We start from the raw sequence: 12039 nt of genomic DNA on the forward strand, positions 1-12039 counted from the left end.
TTTATTGTAATGGGGTCATAAAAGAGATGAACATGCCCCAAAAGTGGGGGCTTTGGATAACACCCAGCACCCTTTCGTGATGCACTGCATCCTTAGCGGGGAGCGGGGCTTCGATGATCGCTCGGTTTGAGCGGACGGAACGAATTCTGGAGTGGTGCCCCATTTTATAAAAATTAATTTGAATATGTTAAACTCCTCGAAAAATATATATATTTTTTAGAAGGCATGTGGTTGAACTTATCCAATATCAAATGAATAATATATTTTATATATACAATTCAGCTGATTAAACAAATTGTGGCTTTAAAGTCCGTTGACGTGGCGTTTTATGTGTTCCCTCAATTTAGCATTTGTGCATAATTTACCCACATGAGGCGTCTGATTACAAAAGCCAAGCTGGTTTCATTTTTTTTTTTGTTTTTATTTAAATTATCATGTATACATACGAAGAACTTAAAATACAAGTTTAATTTCTTTATCAAAATACATTGTTATACAATTTTCTTAGTTGTTGTCGCTTGCATGCTTGGGGTTTATTTAACGAATTGGTTTTTATCGATATTACATATTTAAATCTCCTCTCCTCGTTCCAATCTCCCTTACTTAGTTAATCATATATTTAGTTTAGCTTTGCACACCGCGTTTAGTTATCGTTTTATAATCATGTATATATATATATATAGGTTTATTTATCTTCTTGGTTGCTTGTCTCGTTTATCTGCATTTGTAATATTAATTAATTGAAAAAAATACTAACAAAAAGAAGAGGTTGTCTTGGATATACATATGTATAATATAAGGGCTATGCGTGCTTGCACATTAATCTGAATCCCCTGCACGCATTTACACACATAAAACTTGCATACAAATCGCGTATAATACAGTGTATAAAAAAAACTGCGCCCAGTGTTCGCAGTAATACATTTATCCCGAAATCGCTTGCCAAGCTACACACACTTAAAATAATAAACAAACGAAACGAAACGAAACGATACGATACGAACAAAAATCAATCAAAAAAAAAAAAAAGAAAATACAAATTCACAATTTGAGGAAGAACTTTTGGCGAAGAGTCCAGCAAAACGCGCACGCACACAAAAAATACACATGAACATAGATAGTACATAGTACAGCCCTTCTTCGACATCTTTTCAAGCTTTTTTTGGTGGGTTTAGAGTACGGAGAACACAGAGTAAGTTAAAAAGAACACTAAACAAAATTGAACTATGAAACAATTGAAAGCACATTGCCCTGTGTATCTGTGTGTGTGTGTGTGTGTGTCTATCTATATGGTTTCTGTGTGTGTGGGTGTGTTTGTGTTTGGTGTGTGTGTGTGCTTTAGGTGTGGTTGTGTGCGTGGCCTGGTGGGAGCCGTTGGTCTCAGAGTTATACAATAGTTGAGTTGTCTTCGGGGGTATTCATTATTATTATTATACATTTTTCTCTCTTTTTTGCTTTTCTTCTAATGGGCAGCCGGTAGGGTAAAAAGGTAAAAAGATACATTTAACAGATCACTTCATGCTGTTGCCAGTCGTCTTTCTTGTTGTTGTTGTTATTTTTTTTTTCTTTTCTCCTATTCATTGAGCAGTTGGTTCCGGGGGACTGGGAGTCAAAAACTCAGGTCATGTGTCTATACTTTACACTTCTAGATTGCTTTTATTTCTTTTTCTTTTAGTTGTTATTAATTTTTTTTGTCGGTTTCGGCAGCGTTCTGAGCTAAATCTCAACAATCAGTTCGAAAAGTGGTCTTTTGCTTGACATTGTTGTGGACATGGAACACATCACAATTATAGACGGGTTTCAAATATGTATGTCTTTAAAAGATAGGATTGCACCTGACGCTCGGTGCTCGCTCGTTCGCTCGATCCATGTCCATGTTGTAAAATAATCGTATTTGATCGCGATTGCTTCTCAGCTCGCAGTGCCGCCCGCATTTACGATACTGCTCCGTCAGGGATCCGGATTCGTTTGGTTAGTTGGTTGGTTGATTCATCGTCGGTATAGCTGCAGCTCCCTTCCACGTCTCGCGATCTCTTTACCTCCTCCTCTGCGTCACCGGGGATCACCTCCTACATGTGTATCGTGGCCGCCGTGTAGCGGGCCTCGCCACGCCTCCATGACCACTGGCTGGGACGGAACTGTGGAGAAAGTAACGATCAGTGGGGTCCACAAAGCATTACAAACGAGAGTGTACAACTAAAATGGATCTATTATCTCATATTGCAACATTGAAAATATAAAGGAGTATATAAAGCTCAAACTTTTAAATTAATAACCCCAATGATTTGAGAACACGCTTGCAGAGGCGCACAAACCTGCTTGGACTGCATGTAAGTGAAAGAAATGTAATAGCATTGAGTATCCACTGATGAGCAAAGGACAAATGGTCAGATAATGGACTCACCTGGATGAGCAGCTGGCCGCTCTTGGTGTGCGGATTGCGGTACGCGTAGAAGAGCCACAGCGTCACGGCGAACACCAGACAGATGGGCACCATGAAGCCAAAGGCCACGCCCACATTCTTGTTGTCCGCTTCCGCCTTCGATAGCTCGGCGTTGCCGACCTTTCCGTCCCTATGGACATCACTGGAGTGATCCACTCCCGGCTTTACGTAAGCGGTGGCATGTGGTGCCCTCGTACTCATCACGCTTGGCTCCGTGACCGGCGTGGATGAGCCGCTGGATGACGTTGAGGGATTTGACGCACCATTGCCACTGGCACCGCTGTTCGCAGAACCATTCTTACCCTGGCCGGCAGCATTGTTACCCTTATCGCCGAGGGCCGGGCAGAAGCTGCTGGTATGAATGGCGGTAGCTTCACATTCTGTAATCATATCACAAAGTAAGATTCCATAAGAGGATGGCAGTCCGGCAGAGCTTACCCATTTGGAGCCACTCGTGCTTCTTGCGGTCGGTACCCGTCGAGCAGCGATTCAGCACCGAGCACCATAGACACTGCAAATATCAAACATTAGCTGGTGAACCATTGGATGAAGGATTACTCCGGAGTACTCACCGTAAAAGTAGTGTTGTGGTTGATGCACGAAGTGCAGTCATTGTAGCCAAGGCAGGTGGGCTGTGCCGCCAGCCTGATGATGGTGTTGTTGGTGATCTCGTGCTGCTGGAACGTGACACGGTGGTACTCATAGATTGTCTTTCGGCGGGCAACTGGCGAAGAGGAATGATACCGATTAGTTGCAACAACCACGGTAGCAACTGCGAATAGTACTCACAGAATAGTTGCTTGTCGATAATGTAGGCGTCGGAGAGGCCGACCTTGACCGGATGCTCCTTGTCCTGGATGGAGTTGATATTCGTGGGCACCAGCAGGTATGTGAAAACAATGTCGCCGCTCTGGTGCAGGGTCACGCTGAACGTAAACTTGCCAAAATCCGGTTTGTCCTGCAGCGTCACATTCTCCCACACGGCGGTGAAGGCGGTTCCTGGAAAAGCGACACAATGTTTCACTATTTTCTAAGACCACAAATTGTTTTATGTTTTCGGCATTAGTGCACGAACAAATACTTAACATATTTTGCCAATATAGGGCGAGGATTTAATACATGTTAAGTGTATCGTACCCTTGACTTAAAACTCACCATTGTCGTGCAATCGGACAAACGAATCATTGGACATGCTCGTGTCGAAGTTGGCCATCAGCGGGGCAATGTACTGTGTGGCCGCCAGCCAGGAATGGACGTACTCGCCAGTGTAGAGGAATCCGCCGGTGGCCACCGTGATGTTGCGCACAAAATGTCCGTAGAAGGGGAAGTCAAACTTGAGCTCCACGGTCATGGCCCTGCGATGGGACGAGGAGAGCATGATGTTTTCGGGCTTCGCCTTCAGTTCGGTCCACAGTGAGGCCACCTCGTCCTTGTTCTCATAGAGCACACTGTTGTAGTATTCGTGGAAGTCTACGCTCTCCTTCAGCGACGCATTCTTCACCGCCGCCTCGATCTCTTCCTCGGGCACGTCCACTACTTTCGACACGTCCACATCGATGACCGCCGGCGAGGGATCCGTCATGGTTGCAGCGACGCTAGAAGATGCCACCTTCTTGGGGTTGCCCGACTGGCCAAACAGTGTGGGCTTCTTGGTAGGCGGAGCCATTTGGCTTGTGGTATTGGAGTCGACGGCCGGTGCCACATCGTATGCTTTGCGCTGTCCGGTGCCATTGACTCCGACATTGTGCACGTTGTAGGACACACTACCGCCCGCCGCCTTATTGTCCACGGTGGTGACCGTGGTCTCTGCAGCTACTCCTCCGCCAGCTCCTGCCGCTCCTCCTGCTTCCGCACTGGCATTGGCAGACACTGCGCCTCGGTACGTGGTCACCGCGGGCAACGGTGGCGGTACGGACAGGGTTCGTTTTTGACGGTGCAGTCGATCCGTACTCAGTGGCACCACGTATGCGGCAATATTTGGCAGATTTGTATCCATCATCTCGTACGTATCCTGATGCACTGGGGACGAGAAGAGCAGAGGAAATATGTTGTTAGCTGTTAGCAACTGTGAGAAATCAAACTAATGATGTGGTTCGTTCCGGTGCAGGAAAAGCCGAATTGAAAGGATTAGACTGGCGATTGTAATCGAGCATGTTGCGAGCATGTCGACCAAGTCGGATGCATATCCTAGCCATGTTGTGCCCCACGGGCAACCAGGACATTCGACATTCGTTGGGGCTACAACCGCATTTCGTGCTCATTTGCGTGCCCATTAGCTTGTGATTGTGCTTGTGTTGTTAATTAACCCAGCTGTTACTTGAAGCCCTTCTCGATATTGATTTTCTATTTCCATACTCACATATGTATGTATGCACATGGCATTTGGTACATATGTGTATATGCATGTACGCCTACGAATACCACAATACCACATCAAATGCCATTGTCGACAGCCCACCACCACCCATTGCAATTACAACAATTACAGCATGCGGTTGGCGTTTTTCGGGGTGGGTGGGTTGGTTGGGAGGTGCATGCAAAGCGCACAAACAAACAATATCGATTACAATTGCTCCGGCCATAACTAGATGTTAGCCAAAACTTTCGAATGCCAGCGTGTTGGCCATGATTGATTGATTTATAATTGGTTTGCATCGCTGTTGCATGGATAACCATGCAAGAAAGCTCCAAATTATAGGCCATAAGACGATCATAGTTCACATGTTCAAGAGTAAAAGGTGTGACTCATCTGTGTTTAGAACGTAGAAAACCATTCTGTTCAGCTGATAAGAGTGTGGTGGCCATTGAACCCATCTACCCAGATGCATTTGTTGGCCCATTTCGAACCATTTTGGGGAGGCTAACGCATCTATGCATTACTAAATTCTTTTCGCTCAGCTTCACACACTATGATGCGTTTCGTTCGCTATCCAGAAAATTGGTACTGGAGCACTTTCGCCAGGGAAGCGTTTCGACATCGCTCACCCGTGAGACTATCGATTCGCATCGTTAGTCAGCGCACTTACCATGCTTCGTAAAGTGAAACATGTGTTCAAAAAAATGCCAATAAAAAGTTGCTATTTACAGTGCGAGAAATAATGGGCAACTATAAAAGTATTTAAGCATTTAAGTTCTTTACTCAAAAGTAAAATTAAATCCATTAAAATAAATCGCATTTGCTCATCAGCTTTCATAACATTTATTCGCTGCAGATGCGGGAAAAGTGACGCGACACAGCGAAATGACATGCACATCCATTGGAGGCGTCACCTGCCAACCGCCACCACCCACTCTCCGCCCACTGGACAGCACCCCCAACCCCCCAGAGAACCCCACCAGCAGCCCCAAAGGCAGCGATCAACATTCGCGTGACGCCGATCCAATTGAACCCAGTGTTAATTGCTGTAAGTGGCGGTTTGTAGTCTTTCCCCAGGGTTTCTGTTATGGTCGTTGAAATAATTGGCGTAAATTTATGCCGCACTTGATTGAAAACCGATTCGTTTTTCAATATATATCTGTACGTAAGAGTAGGTATCTCTGCGAGTGGAACAATGCCAGTTCCGTATTCCCAACTCAATTTGCTCCGATCAATTCGAATCAATGTAGTAATTAATGTCGGTAGTCTAAGATTTTAGTTCATTATATTGTAAATGCTATGTACATTTCTTTCTCTCAGTGTAAACTGTCATGATAAGCGACCTTTGGGTATAAACGTAAAAGAAGTCCACAAGTGGGACGCATAATTTGCACGATGCCCCACTTTCGGGAACAAATCTTTAATTGTCGCTTTTTGGTTGCCATTGGTTTTGCAAAACAAGGTGTGAAGGACGAATGAATCAATGAAAGTCGATCGTTCATATCAATGATACAGTGAAATTCATAAGAAGGTTTGAAACTTTTTGGTGAATTTATCACCCATTGAAATGATTCCCTATTGAATTTACCTTTTGCTTATCAGCAAAAAAGTTGTTTATCACTTTATTAACATTATCGTGTGTTTGAAAGATGTTCTTTTATTGCTGCTCGAATGAAGTAAAGATTATTTTGAAATTTCTATTTATGTTTTACCCTTTTCATCCTTAAAAAGAAGAATTGTTTTCATTATACAATTCGGGTGTGCAACATACATACGTACATATGTATGTTTGTTTTAGCATTCGGCTGAATTTGCATTGTAGAATCGCTTGACATTGAAATTGAGAATTTAAATACGTCAGCAATAGCGTTATTTCTTCTTTCAATAAATATATGTACGTACTTGAGTCAGTATGTATGTATGTACATATGTACATACATACATGCATACATATCGACTGAACTGAGATTTTTAAAATGTGCTGATTTTGTTATCTAGAAACTACTCATATATGAGTTATATATAACTTTGTTGCTTCAATTATATTTCACATTTTTTTTCACTTTTTGTGCATTTGCTTCTTCTAGCTTTTTTACATTTACATTTACATTTCTGTTCAATTATTGCTACCTGCATCACTGATTATTTTTTATCAGCGTCTCCCTAAAAAAACAACAATTTGCGTCGCACGCTTTTACCTGAACCTACTCAGTTAATTGGCGGGCAGTAAGCCACGTAACTAAACATGACTACACTGAGAGAAAGTGCACACATTATGCACAGAACGAAGCCATAATGCACCATGTTAATTGCATTTATGTTTGCAATTTATTCTTCCAGTTTAGGAAAGACATAAAAAGCTAAAATACGACGTTTGCTCAATGGGAAATAACTTGGCTTATAATGTACAAATTGCTTACTGCGACATTTTTACTGGGCATTGCTTTCTTATCGCATTAACTAACTTAGTATATACCCAAATATAAAGTAATTTGAATAGATATTTTTGTATATAACGTAGATTTTCTGCGTTTTTAAAGCATGAATATCTAATGCGGTTCTAATCCAACGTTAAATATTACCAGCATGGTGTTTTGTGTGTTTGGATATTACATTTTTCTCTCTGTGTACCCAGCGCCGTGCATTTGTATCCGCTGTTTGCACTGGACAGACGTGTCCGGAGTGCCAAGACATTAACAGTTCTTCGGTCGCCGTTAGGCGGAAAAGCTTATCAGCCCCATCCATTTTCATTTTTTTTGTGTGTTCTTTTTTTTTTTTTTTGTCTTGGGGCAAAAAACGGGGGCAAGCCGCAGCTTTTTATTCAGAGAAGCGAACAGCAGGGCAGCAGCCAGACGACGATGATGATGATGATGATCTGGTGCTAATGATGTTCCCATGGCCAAGAGAAACATTGACAAACGATGCATTTGTCGAGTTGCGCAGATCTTGCGGATTCACAATGGGTTCCAGTTGTTTGGAGCTCCATGGTTGGAAAGTATATAGTATATAACTCCATGAATAGAAGCAAAGATCCCCCAACTTGAACTTAGTTTTCGAATAGAAAGAGCATTCGAAACCTGTTTGCGAAGCTGAGCTGTCATCTGGCTATAAAGCAGACCGCATCGACTTTGTCAGGCATTTTAGCACCGGCCGAAAGATAACCTGTTGTACCTTTTTGTCATCTGAGGTCTCGTAGTTTCCTTTTCGTTTCGAAGAAATCACTTAGACTTAGAATGACAAAATAGTCATCAAAGTTGCTGACCTGACACTTTTGACACCGCACTTGGAGATTAAACAAAGGAAATTTGCTAGTTAAGCGAGTTGGGGAAAACACGTATCGTGAACTCGGAAATGGGAATTGAGTTGGGGTGAAAAATATTGCATTCTACGAAATAAGTTTTCACGTTTCCAATGACGCACCACCACCATCCATGAGTTAGTAACTCTCAATTCCCCAGGTTAATGCAATTTAGAAACTTTCACTGCTTTTCATGCCGGAAAAGCAGCGGGCATGGATAATTTGATAATTCAGAGTGGCTGACTGGCTGAGTGGATGGCAAACTGCAAAACGGGAGGAGTGATAATCGAAGCGGACAGAACGGCTTCTGTGTTCACTGCTTCCCAGAGATTGGAGCAATGAGCTAACGCCCTTGATAAGCGATGGTGCCAGTAGCGGACTGACGCCAGATGCAAGTCCAAGCCGAGTGGGTTGCGAATTACAATTCAAATTTGTGATAGAGATAAGACCTTGGGAAATGTGCTGTTCTCAGAAAGAAACTTAACATTTGTGGGCAAGTGCATTCCAAAATGGTTCAAGCAAGAGAAATGTAACCACAATCCACAACTTGTAGGATTTTGTAGGAGTGTATGGCAGATCAAAGCGGATATTTCGCAAAGAGAACTATGTAGCTTGTAAACAAAACAAAAAACAAAACGAATTAGTTTGTAAATACCCATCATACACATAAACAACAGTACAGCGTCGAGTCATTTTTATTTATCTACTTTGTTTTCCCAGAGCAAATCTAGGGGAAATGCACTGCGAGAAACAAAGGTGCGCCGTGTGGATTCTAGATTTCGATAACGATAGGCAGCGGCGGCCACGCAGATAGCCGAGTGCAGATTAACTGATGTGTAAATGAGCCGATAAGGAGACAAAGAAAGCGAAACCCCGTTCAAACTGAATCAACAAGACGGAAATAGGTGTAGCTGTGTGCGTGTGTGTGTGCAAAGTGGGCGCATTCGGTGGGTGGTTGGTATTAACCGTTACGTCAGCACTTTTCCCCCGCAAACTATGCATGTGGTTTTCCTATTGGGAAATTGCGAAATGAAAACTAAAAAGTGCCGTTAGCCGGTGGCAGCAAAGTTGCCACCTGTCGCAGAAACGCGCGAAAGCGAAAGAACGGTGGCAAACGAGTTGCCAGCTTGTTGTTTCGTCATTGTTTCTGTTTTCTACGTTACAAATTATTTAGCAGCTCCAGCGTTTGCGTTTCAATTGCAAATTGCGACAAAAACAATGAGCTTTTGCGCCCCAATCAGCGATTTCAATTGATATATGCAGGTTGTTCGCCTGGTGGCGATGTCGCAGATGGGAAATTGTTGCACGTTAAGTGGAGCATGGCGCAAATGAGCGCGCTCGCCGCGCACGAAACAAAACTCAAAATAATACAAAGTATGAGGCGGCGGGAGTTGGTTTCCTTTTTCATTTTTCTTTATTTTCAATTTTCTTTTTTTAAAGTGGGCTCGTTTGGCCACAGGACGTTGCCTATTTTCACACTTAACTGCTCTGGCACACAAACACACACAAACGGACACACGCACACTCGCTTTTCGTTGTTGTCAATTAACGCATTTTGATGTGCCAGCACACGAAAAAACAGTAGAAAAAAAGAAGTAAATACAACATGGCAGCGGTAAATTTCACCATACAAAAAAGTACCAACTAATACCCCACTCCCGCCCCCTTCGCCAACGAAAGGCCTTTTGATGATGATTTGTCTTTTTATTTTCTGTGAACCTTGTGTACAAACAACAGGTCATAAATACATTGAATACACCATCCAAGAAATACGAAAACTACGCGCCATGTGTGCATAGCCCGCCCTGCAAATAGATGGGCTGTCTTTTCCTCAGGTGTTTGTTTCTCTGTCTTATTGGAATATTCGTCTTATTCGAACTGCGTAGCGTACAAGAAAATAACAACCAGATTTACAGCCAACACGCACACACACACAAACAAAAGCACATTGACAGAGAGACACACACACACACACACGTACGCAAAGAGACAATCGCACACACACAACACCAACAAGGTGGATTAAGACAGAGATGGGTAAAACAAAAGAGATGGAGAATTAGGCAAATAACTGCGAAGCACCAATTGTCGAGTTCACTTACACACGGCCGACGCAAGTTCCGATGCACTGCAAGCGATAGCCAAAAGGATCGCAAATTGCGCGCACGCACTACCGACACTCTTCGTCATTGTTCAACCGTTATTTCAGCCGTTGCGAGTGAAAAATAAAATACGAATGCTGAGCGACTAGCGATGGTACGCCATGCGGGGCTTAATCGATAGGTACGATACGGCCAGAGAAACTGAAACAATCGATTAAATAAGCCATATTTATATGGCATATCGTTTAGAACTCGATCTATTCGATAGAGTGCCCTATTTTAAAAAATATTCGATAAGAACGGGTAAAATATATTCAGATATGCAGTGCGAGTACAAATAAAAAACAATTCAGCACATTTACGCTAGAAAATGTTATGCTAAATAGCATAGATTCCCTTATCCCGACCACTGATTGTAGTTGTAAACCTCGTTGGACGAGCAGAGATTCGGATAGTTGGAGTTTCGACCTGTAGTGCATTCCGAGGCGGCGGTTCCCGCCCTGTAAACCGGGTTATTCACCACATTGGTGACCGCGTAGTTGCAGGCCAACAGGGTGGCCTGCACATTGTTGGCGTCCGTAAATCGGGCAATCGCACATCCCACTCGGTTATTTCGCTCGTTGACCATGGTGGTGAAGTGGCCAATTGCTCTGGAAAGGAGTTAAAGAGATTACCAAACTCTCTACTGCTTGGTGGCCAGTGTATGGAGCTGTGTACTTACGGTCCACCGCGCATCTGATAGTTCTCCATGTCGCCACTGCTCGCATCCCGATTCTCATCGAACCAGGCGGCGATCCGCTGGCGCAGGAAGACCGCCACATCCACACTCCGGGTGAAGAGAATGCTCAGATTCTGGCCGGCATAGCGATACGTGTTCGTGTTGCGGCATTCGTCGTGCGCCATGCGGCACTGCAGCGCATTGTATGCGGCCAGTTGGGCCAGTGTCGTGTCCCAGGCCATTGTGGCCATTTGGACGGCACTGGGGAAGCCACTGACACCACCGCCAGCGATCAGGTTACGGCGTTCGTTGTGCAGTTGGAGAATCAACGGGATGTGGGCATCCACTTGGACGAACTCGCCGCTGCAGCCACTCACAAAGCGCTAGAAACAGTCGACGAACAGAATTAGACAGGATCGAACGTGAGAGCGTAGGAAACAGGTACAGTTGAACCTTTGTAACTATGGAAGTTCAACTTCGTTTGTGCGGACTTATTACATCCTATGCATCAACTTACACCGCTGTTTTGGCAGGCCACGTGTCTTCCGCTTGGACACAGCTCTGGATCGCAATAGTTCTGTGCGAAAGTAAAAGTGAAAGTAGTAAGGACCAAATATAAAAGGATAATCCAGCATGGAGATCGTGACATTTTGGTTTCATATACGCAAAACTACTAAATTTCTTACACATTTCGCAAACAGACATAACTTTCAATGAATGGAGCGACGCTCGTATTTATTTAGGCCGCAGTCTGGCTTTTGATTTTGCGACGAAGTAAACAAGTGCTTTGTTAAAAAAACATATTTAATACATATATGCTGATGGAATAAATGCACGTTCGAGTACAGTGCGCACCATAAGTAAATATAAGTTACTTGCTTTGTTTTACCCAGTAAATGTTGCTGTCCATTTTTAAATGTTGAAAGAGAATTAAAAATAATTTCGAAGACTTTTTCAAAATGTCAAGATATAATCCCCCTGGTGGGCTAAAGCCGTGACACAAACCAACTGCTAGTGGCATTCTTATCGTTATCGCTGCAGTCGTGGCTTGCAATTATTAAGCTATATATAAGCGCCGTTTCTATGCCCAAGATTACTCTGCGCTCAACACACAATTTTGCA

General features: G+C 43.5%; 2 protein-coding genes across 4 annotated transcripts; both read right to left on the bottom strand.

The window, feature by feature from the left end:
- Positions 1 to 1437: 1437 nt before the first annotated feature.
- On the bottom strand, positions 1438 to 10377 carry LOC6725585 (plexin domain-containing protein 2). 2 transcript variants are annotated; one of them, XM_016172784.3, is made up of 8 exons: positions 10200 to 10377; positions 3599 to 4462; positions 3233 to 3442; positions 3016 to 3167; positions 2882 to 2954; positions 2405 to 2823; positions 2316 to 2324; positions 1438 to 2138 (listed from the first exon to the last, which is right to left on the bottom strand). In XM_016172784.3, exons 1-8 carry the CDS (start codon positions 10285 to 10287, stop codon positions 2070 to 2072), a joined length of 1884 nt encoding a protein of 627 aa, XP_016038781.1. In that variant the 5' UTR covers positions 10288 to 10377; the 3' UTR covers positions 1438 to 2069. The 2 variants fall into 2 exon arrangements, with proteins under 2 accessions (XP_016038781.1, XP_002106594.2); XM_002106558.4 differs by lacking the exon at positions 2316 to 2324 and having other exon boundaries at positions 10200 to 10375.
- A 116-nt stretch (positions 10378 to 10493) lies between these two features.
- Positions 10494 to 11915, bottom strand: LOC6725586 (antigen 5 like allergen Cul n 1). Of its 2 annotated transcripts, XM_039297301.2 has the most exons (4): positions 11807 to 11915; positions 11435 to 11494; positions 10921 to 11300; positions 10494 to 10849 (listed from the first exon to the last, which is right to left on the bottom strand). In XM_039297301.2, exons 1-4 carry the CDS (start codon positions 11825 to 11827, stop codon positions 10597 to 10599), a joined length of 714 nt encoding a protein of 237 aa, XP_039153235.2. In that variant the 5' UTR covers positions 11828 to 11915; the 3' UTR covers positions 10494 to 10596. The 2 variants fall into 2 exon arrangements, with proteins under 2 accessions (XP_039153235.2, XP_002106595.1); XM_002106559.4 differs by lacking the exon at positions 11807 to 11915 and having other exon boundaries at positions 11435 to 11718.
- Between the last annotated feature and the right edge of the window lie 124 nt (positions 11916 to 12039).

Source organism: Drosophila simulans, chromosome X, assembly GCF_016746395.2.
Source record: "Drosophila simulans strain w501 chromosome X, Prin_Dsim_3.1, whole genome shotgun sequence".
In the NCBI taxonomy this organism is placed as follows: domain Eukaryota; kingdom Metazoa; phylum Arthropoda; class Insecta; order Diptera; family Drosophilidae; genus Drosophila; species Drosophila simulans.